Consider the following 13374-nt stretch of genomic DNA (forward strand, 5'->3'; position numbering starts at 1 on the left):
GGAGGAACTTGACCAAAGCCTTTCCATTCTTGACTTTGAGGATAGGCCTACGCCACAGACTGCTGATACATAAGACTCAATTATTTGGGGGAACGACTGATTAAACTGGGGTTGGAAACAGGCCTAAGACCTCGTTCCACATAAGACCCCAGGGATGGACTGGCCATCTGGCATTTTGGGCAGACGTCAGATGGGCTGGTCCATTTTTAGCCTAGTGAACCTGTGACTTGGGTTTTGCACTAAATGACTCAATGGAGGTCAAGAAAAATATTAAATAGGGTGGTGTCGAGGCACATATCTGGGGAAGGGTTCCAAAAGATATATTTCAGCATTGAAGGTCCAAGAACTGTGGCCTCCATTCTTAAAATGGAAGTTTGGAACCACCAAGACTCTTCCTAGAGCTGGCAGCCAAACTGAGCAATTGGGGAGATGGGCCTTGGTCAGGGAGGTGACAAAGAACCCAATGGTCACGCTGACAGAGCACCTCTGTGGAGATGGACGAAACTTCCAGGAGGACCACCATCTCCGCAGCACTCCAATCAGGCCTTAATGGTAGTGGCCAGACGGACGCCACGCCGTAAAAGGCACAACAGCCCGCTTGTAGTTTCCCGAAAGCCACCTAAAGGACTCTGACCATGAGAAACAAGATTCTCTGGTCTGTTGAAACCAAGATTGAATTGAAGCATGGTGGCATCATGCTGTGGGGATGTTTCAGCAGCAGGGACTGGGAGACTAGTCAGGATCGAGGGAAAGATTAATGGTGCAAATTACAGAGAGATCATTGAAAACCTACTCCAGAGCACTCAGGACCTCAGACTGGGGCAAAGGTTAACTTTCCAACAGGACGACTAAGCAGACAGCCAAGACAACGTAGGAGTGGCGTCGGGACAAGTCCTTGAGTGTCCCAGCCAGAGCCTGGACTTGAAAACGATCTAACGGCAGACCTGCAAATAGCTGTGCAGTGACACGCCCCAGCCAACCTGACTGCACTTGAGGGTCTGTAGGGAAGAAAGGCCCCAAATACAGGTGTGCCAAGTTTGTAGCGTCATAACCATGACACGAGGCTGTAGTCGCTGCAATAAATTAAGGGGTCTGAATACTCATGTAAAATGTGATGAAGTTGAACACATTTGCTTAAAAAAAATTGTTTCGCTTTGTCATGGGTTAGTGTGTAGACTGATGAGAAAAAACTATTTAATTTAGAAGGCTGTAACACAACAAAATGTGGAAAAAGTCAAGGGGTCTGAATGCACTGTATTAACCCCCCAAAGAACAGGATCCTAAAAACTTGAGTGGGCATTAACTTAAACAATTAGAGAAACTTTTCAGATTACTCTAGCATGTAGTGCATAATGGTAAAGACAGAAACTCAGTCAAAGTATCTTTAAATACATTTATTTTTCAAGGAGGTTAACAGTAATCTTTGGCTCATTTTCTTTGGAGATCTGATGAGACCATGTCTGCTTAGTGTGGTGGTAGTCCACTGGTTGAGTGATGTGGTGGTGCTGAGGTCACTTGGTTGTAGGGTCATCCACCTTGTGCTGGGACACCAGGACTGGCACCACCCTCAGTCAGTTTAGTCTAGCTCCAAGCAGCACAAATGGGGCCACCACAGCAACCTCACAATTCTATAGAGTAGTGTTAGTGGACTGCAAACATTTCATAACTGCTTTATGAAACCACATCAAAAGCTGATATATACACAAGTGATAGTGGCAATTGCCATGCACAGGTAGACATTTATTGGTACGAGTCTTGTCCTGGAGGCAGAACTGAGCGATTCCGGCTAGGTGTGCCAGCTGCAAAGTCAAAATTAAGTACATTGTAAAAAAATATGAACAGAAATTAGCTAATTTAAGGTTAGGCATTAGGAGTGTGGTTAAGGTTAGGTTTAAAGTCAGATTATGAATGTGGCAGTGCTAGCTAGTGACCACTGCAAAACTGAGTGATCCCAATAAATGCCGACCTGCTTGCCATTGTGCAGGTTCCTTCACGCAAAATACAGTACCATGAGCCTAGACTCACCCTTTCAATGAGTTCCAATTTTATAGCGATCCTTGTCATCCTGCTGGTCACCTAGATCTTTAATCAGACCAGCCTGCTCTGTGGGAACCTCTTCTCCAAGGTCCCCAATGGGCTCAAGTGTAGAATTCAACTCTGGGGTGGGCTCCAGCTCTGAGAACAGACTATTTAGCATAGAGCCTACATGCAATTATCATACATGTAAACCAGTAAAGGAATGCCATTACCTCTTTGGGTGATTAGTTCCTTCTGCCTGATGAAGCCATCATATATTGCAGAGCTAACGAAACCGTGCCTGTTGTTGGGTCCAACCCCCGGGCCCAAGGGACTACCCACATTTTGGGATTGGGTGAAATAAGGTCCTGGAATTAAATGTAACAGATTAACATAGCCAGTATTGCTAGCCTATATGGAAATTGAGACAAGTGTCTGAAGTGGAACCCTATTCCCTATAGAGTGCACTACTTTTGACCAGCGCCTCATGGTCTAGGCAATAGTCTAGACATCCCTTTTGCCTCTTTTCTAACGTACTGGCTCAACAAGTCTGCACGTAATAAAAATGTCAGTTGGGCAGAGAGGAGCTAAGTCACTACCTAAATAAAATAAATAAATAGGTCATTTAGCAGACGCTCTTATCCAGAGCGACTTACAGGAGCAATTTAGGGTTAAGTGCCTTGCTCAAGGGCACATCGACAGATTTTTCACCTGGTCGGCTCGGGGATTAGAACCAGCGACCTTTCGGTTACTGGCACAACGCTCTTACCCACTAAGCTACCTGCCGCCCTATAGCTACTATCTTATCCACTTGAATAAAATACAAAATAGCTAGCAAGATAAAGAGATCAAAGGTTACGTTTAATGACCGCATTTTGAGTGGCTAGTTTGAGGCAACTGCCTTCACTGCAAAGGTATTACCTGCAAAATGTGGTTTCAAATTGTGATGTTTGAATCATGATTTGTTGAGAGAGTAGTCTGCTTGAAGGACCCACTGGATAGTTTTTTTTTTTTGCTTGAAGTTGCCAATAGAGTCTGTCATTGAAACCAGACCCTAGGCAATGCTGTTGCTTAGGGTCAGATTTTCAAGACTATCTGGGCAAAAGTAATGCACTACATAAGTATTAAGACTGCCATTTCAGACAGTCAAATTACCCTTCTTGAAGTCCATTCCACTCTTCCAACGACTGCCAGGTGATACAGGCCTCCTGTCCCCTGTTGCGGAGGGGAAGCCATGTATAGCGATACCTTCCCTCGTCCGTGGAGATAGAGGTGCACTCTGCTTGGTTTTGAAGACCATCATGGGGCCCAAAGTAGCATCCTGGTCCCATACTAAAAAGGGCAACATATTTTCATTAAACACAGGCAAGGGCAACTTCTCACTAACACATTTGTAGTCAAGACACTTTCAAATTAGTCTTTCCTCAAATCCCAGCTCCTGCAACCATATTGAAGGAGAAGGTCACTCCCCTTGGACCCTCTTGTGCAATGTGTTAGAAGAGGCAAGAGTAAGATACCAAACATACCTTTCTTAGCCCTCATCCCACGCCAATGGTCGCCAGAGGCTGGAGGTTTGCTGCGGTAGCCACGAGGTTCAGGTCGGCTACCACCTAGTCTTGGACTGAGGGGACGTCGTGCTGGAGCTTGATCAACCCCCGTCTGGCTATTCAGGCTTGGACAACGGCCACATAGCAAATCATTCTTATCGGCAGACCTCCATCTGAAATGTATAGAAGATACTCATGGACCAAGAACACCCTATTTGAACAAACGCTAGGGTTATTCCAGTGGATAGGTCACACAGCCCAGTAAGACTAACTAAGGAAATAAGTCAGATCTCACCTGCCATCGATGAAGGAGCATGCCTTGTTGCTAGGCTCTGCATGGTCCATGACAGGGACTGCCATAAGGTGGCATGTGATGTACAGCTGTAGAAACACAACAGGATGAGCAAAACAAAGCAGACGCACAGTAGCCTACATAATGGCTGGAAGTTGTTACTGCAGCATCGTGTACCAACTACAGTACCATAATTGTCTTAACATCCGTTTTTTTTTTTTTTTTTTTAATACTGCCCTCACCTCTGGCCTGTCTTCCTGGTGGAACCTAAATGCATCAATGTGGAACTGGAGCTTGTTGTCCTGGGTTCTATGCATGAAGCCAGAGTCGGAGCCAGGCAGCTGGGAATCCACCAAGCACCTGGAAGGGAGATAATATAAATACATATTGGGGCTCGGTTCATCTTTCTTGGTACCCAATGAAGAACCCGCCATGCATCATTTGGGGATAATATTATCATACAGGGACAGCCCATAGAGAGGACTCTATATCTGTGCCATTATAGCATCTGACAGCATGGGCAGTGCCATTGACGCTACAACCCATAGACATCCCCACCCAGTTGACTACTTTAAAATGGCAGCATCATGGTGGAAGCCCTCAATGGCGCTGCCCATGCTAAAGAGGCCACTATCATGCTATGGGCCAGCCGGAGAATATTAGTTCTAGGAAGTTTACCCTCTTGCTTACCCATCATTCTCAATGAAGACATATCTGGGGACAGAGTTCTTGTCTGGGTCCAGTGTGGCCACACAACTGCTAACAAAAACCCTGAGCCTGGTATGGTGAGCAACCCTGACAGACGCCTCAATGTTGATGGGATCACCCAGGAAGTAGACTGCAGAACCCCGCTCATAGAGCCAGTCACCTGGACAGGAAGTGGCAGTAATGACAGGTTATCCCAATAATTGACAAAAGGAGCCTAACATTATTCCTTATAGGCAAAGGTCCTTATATGTCCTGTTGATGCAATTTAGCTCTGGCAGCCAAAAATGCAAATCAATTTGCAATACGGTTCTAGAAACTTAAAGCCCTATACGCTCATGTCACAATTACATAGCAAAACACTTACTGCACACTTTTACAGTTGCAGCCGACAGTACTTCAGTAACACATTTGTGGAGTCAGCCTTCCGTAAACAGGTGTTCAGATGCAGCTAGCTAATTAGCACAGGTACGCCTCTGTCTAAACGAATATTTCAGTGTGGGAAACCTAATCCTATAAAAAAAAAATAGTCATTTAAACTTTTGAAAATGACTTCACCGATATGAAAGATACCTTCCTTATGTTTCCAAAACAGTACCGCAAGCGATGCGTTGCAATGTTAATGAGCATCAAGGCACTTAACAAAACTACCCCCACCAGAATATATTACAGTCAATAGGTGCATCTATGAATGGGTTAAAAGGTACATGGAGGGGTTTGTTAACAGGGCCATAGGATAACTGTTTAACGTTGCAGATAGAAATGTCAGCAATAAAAAGGGATGTCTGATAAGATTCTGTATTTTGCATGTCAGAGGGTCATTTGTGCTACATAGTAAATGTATATCTGAACATTCAAGTAACAGGTTTTACACACCAACCAAACTTCTGGGAGAGCACAATGTCTCCTTTTAACAAGGTTGTGCCCTGCTCAATGCAGCCTAGGATTTATATACCCACTTGTCATAAGGGTTAAGGAGAACTGCAGGGTGTCTTCAGCAGACACTGTGGCGGTGAAGGGGATCCAGGTCGGCTGGAGAGAGGCACTGTTCAAACTGTACTTCCTGAAACAAAAAGTACAGAGTCTGTAAGCAAACCAATAGGGCCACACAGTAGTCATGATCATACAACAGCATAGCCTAAACTCACCTTTTATAGTGACACTCAATTGGGATTACAGCACCATCCAGTCGAATAACCCCATCTGGAGTGGTTCTGGGCGTATATCTGAGGAGGTTTGTATAGATCAAGGAGTCTTCGTTCATCTGTGGATTCACAAAGCAGAATTTAAAAGAAGTCATTTTAAGACGTCAGCTACTGAAGCACAACATTCACCATAATTACCAAATGATTGGTTCCACAGTCCGATAGCGCTGCAAGTATTCTGTACTCATCTCCGGCTGCGGATGCTGTAGCCCTACACGGCTCTTGGTCTTGGTACTGTTCAACTCCAAGTCGCAGGTCATCCACGTCAATAAGACTACCGAGTTTAAACAGATCAGCTTTCACGACTACCTCCATGTAGTCTGAATGGCACGTCACAGCAACCGTTTCCACTCGATCTGGTCTGGAAGCTGTTTGTTGGTGAAGTTGAAGCTGTTTAAAGGGCGGACGATTTCCAAATTGCGGCATTCGCACTGGAAGTTGTTGCCATGTGCCAGTGCTGTAAGTAAGTGAAAAAGCAGGAGCAATTAAGTTTCCCACCAGTAAAAACAAAACTAGTTGCTTTAACAATACCCAGAGCGTGTTTGCCATTATAACTCCCATGCCAACAACTTATGTGAACCTGTAGGTTAGAGGGCAATGTGCCTCTGCTATGGTATGACTGATGAAACTGAGGTAACTTTTAACAACCAACCAGGCTGCACACCTGGGCTAGATTAGGCCCTAATTGGGCTTTGCATCTGATTAGTCAAGCTCTTTATTTGGCACGCATGTTGGGCGCGTTCCTCTGCCCAGACGTTGCTGATGCATACCAGAACTTAAAACGCCTGGATAGGTATTTTACATATCAGCTAATACATCATATATTATAGCAATCTGTCAGTCGATGACACAGTTGATGACATGGTACGGAACCATTGAATGGATGCATGCAACTTCTGAGCAGGGGAAAGCGACCATTATCTGTGATGTTCAAGGTTGGCTAAGGTCGCGTTCCCCTGCTCAAACATTGCATGCATCAACCAACGGTTGCTGCCACATTATCGAGTGTGCTGTCGGGCACCAGATGGCTATAACATATGATGTGGTTAGGTGATAGGTAAAATACCTATCCAGGCGTTGTAAGATCTGGCATGTGTCAGCAACGCCTGGGCAGAGGAACGTGCCCTAAGTGTTCTCAGGAACCACATCCATATGATATCCATATGATACAGCAATATTCTGAGCTGTGCAGCGCGACTGCAATAAAGATGACCTGTGTTATATTGATGTTTTGTCACCACAGATGAGTTTGTATACGTTTCTACCATTGTGGCTAAATGGAGTAGGCCTACAGCTCTATCTAGTGGTCGCTTCAGGGACAACAGTTGTTGACAACTGTAGCGTTGTAGCTAAACATATCCCTAATCCTTTTCCTAACCTTAACCTCATTCTCCTAACCTGCTACATTAATTCACCTAACCTGCTGCGTTAGTTCTCCTATCCTGCCACGTTAATTCTCTTAACCTACCACGTTAATTATTCGAATCTGCCATGTAAATAAACCATCGGTGCGGACAAATCATCAGTATTACTACACTGGTGGTTTCTTCGATGCGAAGTTGCTTTCAAATTCTGACCTCTACTCGTTACCTTATTGACAAATGTACTTTTCATAATACCTGAACGGTTGAATTAGGAAATAATCAGATACCATAGGCACAGGATCGAGTACTGACTATGTTCGAAATTTATTTTCTGAGAAACCACACTATCTGCAGTTCTGCACATTGTTGTTCAAATAATTAGTTTTATTTAGTATAGCCTATGCCCTATGATCATCTTTTGTCTTCAGCATCCTAAATAATACCACAGATGCCCAGTTTAAAAAATGGTGAACCTGGAAGCAAAAGGGTATGCAGGATGTGTCATGGGAACCTCACATTCGAACTAACTTTAGTTTGTTAAAATTCACACGTATCCATTGCACCACTAAGTTTTGATGGATGAAGGGGAAAAAACGTAAATATAAGCATCAAACATGCTAATGTTTATGCCTGACCAACAGATGTCACTAATGTGCATTGTGTTAAAAGCTTCGAGTAATGAACCGTTTTTATGCAGGATTTGGTGCCGAACGTCGGTTTCCCATTACTACCAAAAACTCAAGAAGTTGTGTGACTATAATGTGTAATTTCCTCCGACGCGATGCAAGGGCGTGTCGGGGAAAAAATCAGGAACACCCTTTTGTGATTGGTCCATGGATGTCTGCGATCCAACTTCTGGACTAATAAGCTGCTGATGCGTTGAATAATTGAATAATGAAATAGGCTCACATTCTGACCAAACATAAATGCTTGTGCCTAATATAAATGATCTTCATGCTTGTTGTTCAAACCTGTACAGTCAAATTTGTAAATCACCTCTTTCCCTGATTATTCAGCATCACTAGGGAGCAGCATCAGCAGTAAAACACAGTCCATTATCCTCTGTTGCAGCTAGTTCCAGATTCCTTACTGAACTGAAAAATACATCTAATGGGCAGGAAAATTAATAGACAGGGACATTTTCACCACAACTACAAATTAAACAAAAATGAGCAAAAACATTCCGTTTTTTTGTTGTCATGATATGACCTACACTGCCTATAGTATCCCCCAAACAGTATAAACACCTTGAACATTGTCTCCATGTTTGACAGGTTAGTTTATAGCCAAACACTGCAGAGTCTTAATCGAAGACGGTTGATTATGAAGGGCACTTTTCCAAAACTTCAGAACTGATAAACAACCACATAAAACAAAATATCCTCTGTGGCAGTTTTCCTTCAGGAAGTTAACAACCTTTTACAATATGTTTTATGCATATGTTGCTAGCTGCCTGTCTTTAAAATCTGCATATCTGCAGTCAATATTCATGCTGTGAGGAAGAGAGAGAGAAACACCATTGTAAATACAACCCATATTTATTTTTATTCATTTTCCCATTTGTACTTTAACTATTTGCACATTGTTACAACACTGTATATATACATAATATGACATTTGAAATGTCTTTATTCTTTTGGAACTTCTGGGTGTAATGTTTACTGTTAATATTTATTGTTTATTTCATTTTTGTTTACTATCTACTTCACTTGCTTTGGCAATGTTAACAAACGTTTCCCATGCCAATAAAGCCCTTAAATTGAAATTGTATTGAGAGAGAGAGTGAGAGAGAGAGAGAGAGAGAGAGAGAGAGAGAGAGAGAGAGAGAGAGAGAGAGAGAGAGAGAGAGAGAGAGAGAGAGAGAGAGAGGAGAGAGAGGGAGAGAAAGTTGGGGACAAAGAGAGAGATTTTAAAGGTCCAATGTATCCATTTTTATCTCAATATCAAATTATTTCTGGGCAGTGGTGTAAAGTACTTAAGTAAAAAATACTTCAAAGTACTACTTAAGTAGTTTTTGGGGGTATCTGTACTTTACTTGACTATTTTTTTTTTTACTTTTACTTCACTACATTCCTAAAGAAAAGAATGTACTTTTTACTCCATATATTTTCCCTGACACCCAAAAGTACTCGTTACATTTTGAATGCTTAGCAGGACAGGAAAATTGTCCAATTCACGCACTTATCAAGAGAACACATGGTCATCCCTACTGCCTCTGATCTGGCAGACTCACTAAACACGAATGCATAATTTGAAGTGTGCCCCTGGATATCTGTACATTTTTAAAACAAGAAAATGGTGCCGTCTGCTTTGCTTAATATAATAATTTTGAAATGATTTATACTTTTACTTTTACTTTGATACTTAAGTATATTTGAGCAATGACATGTTCTTTCGATACTTAAGTACATTTAGAACCAAATACTTTTAGACTTTTACTCAAGTAGTATTTCACTGGGTGACTTTAAATTTTACTTGAGTAACTTTCTATTAAGGTATCTATACTTTTACTCAAGTATCACAATTGGGTACTTTTTCCACCACTGTTTCTGGGTAACAATTAAGTACCTTACTGTGATTGTTTTAAATTAAGATGGTAAAACAAAAAAAAACAAAAAAACAATGGATGCTATTGGCAAAGAGGTTTGGAACTCTCTTTCTTATTAACTAATTTACCGCAGGCCAAAACTCCGTCCCACCAAAACAGGCTGACATTTCAGTCGGTCTTTTCCAACAGCTCTTACACTAAAAGGGCATTATCATTATTTTCACAATTTCACAGTATCATTCCAACCTCACATTGTGTAAATATATAGTAAAAACAGGAAAATCTCATTTTTGACTACACTGGGCCTTTAAACTTCCCTTTCCACAATTTTTTTTTTTTTTTTTTTTTTACAGACAGTTGGCTAAGGAGTGAAGAGATGTACAGTTGAAGTCGGAAGTTTACATACACTTAGGTTGGAGTCATTAAAACTCGTTTTTCAACCACTCCATACATTTATTGTTAACAGACTATAGTTTTGGCAAGTCAGTTAGGACATCTACTTTGTGCATGACACAAGTAATTTTTCCAACAATTGCTTACAGACAGATTATTTCACTTATAATTCACTGTATCACAATTCCAGTGGGTCAGAAGTTTACATACACTAAGTTGACGGTGCCTTTAAACAGCTTGGAAAATTAGAGAAAATGATGTCATGGCTTTAGAAGCTTCTGATAGGCTAATTGACATAATTTGAGTCAATTGGAGTACCTGTGGATGTATTTCAAGGCCTACCTTCAAACTCAGTGCCTCTTTGCTTGACATCATGGGAAAATCAAAAGAAATCAGCCAAGACCACAGAAAAAAACTTGTAGACCTCCAAAAGTCTGGTTCATCCTTGGGAGCAATATTAAAACGCCTGAAGGTACCACGTTCATCTGTACAAACAATAGTACGCAAGTATAAACACCATGGGACCACGCAGCCATCATACCGCTCAGGAAGGAGACGCGTTCTGTCTCCTAGAGATGAATGTACTTTGGTGTGAAAAGTTCAAATCAATCCCAGAACAACAGCAAAGGACCTTGTGAGGATGCTGGAGGAAACAGATACAGAAGTATCTATATCCACAGTAAAACAAGTCCTATATCGACATAACCTGAAAGGCCGGTCAGCAAGGAAGAAGCCACTGCTCAAAACCGCAATAAAAAAGCCAGACTACAGTTCGCAACTGCACATGGGGACAAAGATCGTACTTTTTGGAGAAACGTCATCTGGTCTGATGAAACAAAAATATAACTGTTTGGCTATAATGACCATCGTTATGTTTGGAGGAAAAAGGGGGATGCTTGCAAGCCGAAGAACACCATCCCAACCGTGAAGCATGGGGGTGGCAGCATCATGCTGTGGGGGTGCTTTGCTGCAGGAGGGTCTGGTGCACTTCACAAAATAGATGGCATCACGAGGAAGGAAAATTATGTGGATTTATTGAAGCAACATCTCAAGACATCAGTCAGGAAGTTAAAGCTTGGTCGCAAATGGGTCTTCCAAATGGACAATGACCCCAATCATACTTCCAAAGTTGTGGCAAAATGGCTTAAGGATAACAAAGTCAAGGTATTGGAGTGGCCATCACAAAGCCCTGACCTCAATCCTATAGAAATGTGTGGGAAGAACTGAAAAAGCATGTGCGAGCAAGGAGGCCTACAAACTTGACTCAGTTACACCAGCTCTGTCAGGAGCAATGGGCCAAAATTCACCCAACTTATTGTGGGAAGCTTGTGGAAGGCTACCCGAAACGTTTGACCCAAGTTAAACAATTTAAAGGCAATGCTACCAAATACTAATTGAGTGTATGTAAACTTCTGACCCACTGGGAATGTGATGAAAGAAATAAATAATTTTCTCTCCAATTATTCTGACATTTCACATTCTTAAAATAAAGTGGTGATCCTAATTGACCTAAGACAGGACATTTTTACTAGGATTAAATGTCAGGAATTGTGAGAAACTAAGTTTAAATGTATTTGGCTAAGATGTATGTAAACTTCCGACTTCAACTGTATGTGAATAACTGGTATCTGTAGATTGAAGGTCAGACTCCAAGTACTAAACAGTCAGGGTCTTGTACCTCCATCTGGCACAATAGCATCCTCACCAGAGCGAGCGAGAGAGAGCGAAAGAGAGAGGAGAGAGAGCGAGACTCAGGAGTTCATTGAAAGTTGCACCAGAGCTTTGCAGGCAAAGGTGACAGAGCTGCTTCATCCAGGCATCAATAGATAATGAGACTATTTTTCTGCAAGATCATCAGACTTCAGAAGAAACCGCAGAATCTTTTTGTCTTATCTCAGTCTGATAACAAGTTAGCTAGCTGAATAAAATAAGTTAGTATATTCCTAGAAAACATTGAACCGCTGTAGTTTACAACAATTATAGTTTCACCTATTTGGGTGTTTCAGTGAAACGTAAGTGAGGGAGGCCCCGCTCTCTCGCTTTCCCAGATGTTTAGTTCATTTCATTCCGATCTCCTTTGCTTTATTGTAGCCATTTTCTGTAGCCTGTCAACTATGCGTCTGTCTATCCCTGTTCTCTCCTCTCTGCACAGGCCATACAAACGCCTCACACCGCGTGGCTGCTGCCTCTCTAACCTGGTGGTCCCTGCACGCACGACCCACGTGGAGTTCCAGGTCTCCGGCAGCCTCTGGAACTGCCGTTCTGCGGCCAACAAGGCAGAGTTCATCTCAGCCTATGCTACCCTCCAGTCCCTCGACTTCTTGGCGCTGACGGAAACATGGATTACCACTGAAAACAATGCTACTCCTACTGCTTTTTCCTCGTCTGACCATGTGTTCTCGCATACCCCGAGAGCATCTGGTCAGCGGGGTGGTGGCACAGGAATCCTCATCTCTCCCACGTTGACATTCTCTCTTTTTCCCCTGACCCATCTGTCTATCTCCTCATTTGAATTCCATGCTGTCACAGTCACTAGCCCATTCAAGCTTAACATCCTTATCATTTATCGCCCTCCAGGTTCCCTTGGAGAGTTCATCAATGAGCTTGACGCCTTGATAAGTTCCTTTCCTGAGGATGGCTCACCCCTCACAGTTCTGGGTGACTTTAACCTCCCTACGTCTACATTTGACTCATTTCTCTCTGCCTCCTTCTTTCCACTCCTCTCCTCTTTTGACCTCACCCTCTCACTGTCCCCCCCTACTCACAAGGCAGGCAATACGCTTGACCTCATCTTTACTAGATGCTGTTCTTCTACTAATCTCACAGCAACTCCCCTCCATGTCTCCGACCACTACTTTGTATCCTTTTCTCTCTCGCTCACCTCCAACACTACTCACTCTGCCTCTACTCAGATGGTAATGCGCCGTCGCAACCTTCGCTCTCTCTCTCCCGCTACTCTCTCCTCTTCCATCCTATCATCTCTTCCCTCTGCTCAATCCTTCTCCCTCCAATCTCCTGATTCTGCCTCCTCAACCCTCCTCTCCTCCCTTTCTGCATCCTTTGACTCTCTATGTCCCCTATCCTCCCGGCCAGCTCGGTCCTCCCCTCCTGCTCCGTGGCTTGACGACTCATTGCGAGCTCACAGAACAGGGCTCTGGGCAGCCAAGCGGAAATGGAGGAAAACTAGACTCCCTGCGGACCTGGCATCTTTTCACTCCCTCCTCTCTACATTTTCTTCCTCTGTTTCTGCTGCTAAAGCCACTTTCTACCACTCTAAATTCCAAGCATCTGCCTCTAACCCTAG

At 43.0% G+C, this 13374-nt stretch overlaps 1 protein-coding gene across 2 annotated transcripts; it reads right to left on the bottom strand.

Annotated features, from left to right (window-relative positions):
• Positions 1–1379: 1379 nt before the first annotated feature.
• On the bottom strand, positions 1380–6392 carry LOC121585605 (zona pellucida sperm-binding protein 3-like). 2 transcript variants are annotated; one of them, XM_041901930.2, is made up of 11 exons: positions 5904–6392; positions 5709–5824; positions 5520–5623; positions 4546–4723; positions 4098–4215; positions 3859–3944; positions 3543–3736; positions 3172–3348; positions 2250–2384; positions 2026–2175; positions 1380–1628 (listed from the first exon to the last, which is right to left on the bottom strand). In XM_041901930.2, the coding sequence occupies exons 1-10, from the start codon at positions 6324–6326 to the stop codon at positions 2030–2032; spliced, it is 1677 nt and encodes a 558-aa protein (XP_041757864.1). In that variant the 5' UTR covers positions 6327–6392; the 3' UTR covers positions 1380–1628; positions 2026–2029. The 2 variants fall into 2 exon arrangements, with proteins under 2 accessions (XP_041757864.1, XP_041757863.1); XM_041901929.2 differs by having other exon boundaries at positions 1380–1799.
• Between the last annotated feature and the right edge of the window lie 6982 nt (positions 6393–13374).

The sequence above is a fragment of the Coregonus clupeaformis genome, chromosome 17, assembly GCF_020615455.1.
Source record: "Coregonus clupeaformis isolate EN_2021a chromosome 17, ASM2061545v1, whole genome shotgun sequence".
Lineage (NCBI taxonomy): Eukaryota > Metazoa > Chordata > Actinopteri > Salmoniformes > Salmonidae > Coregonus > Coregonus clupeaformis.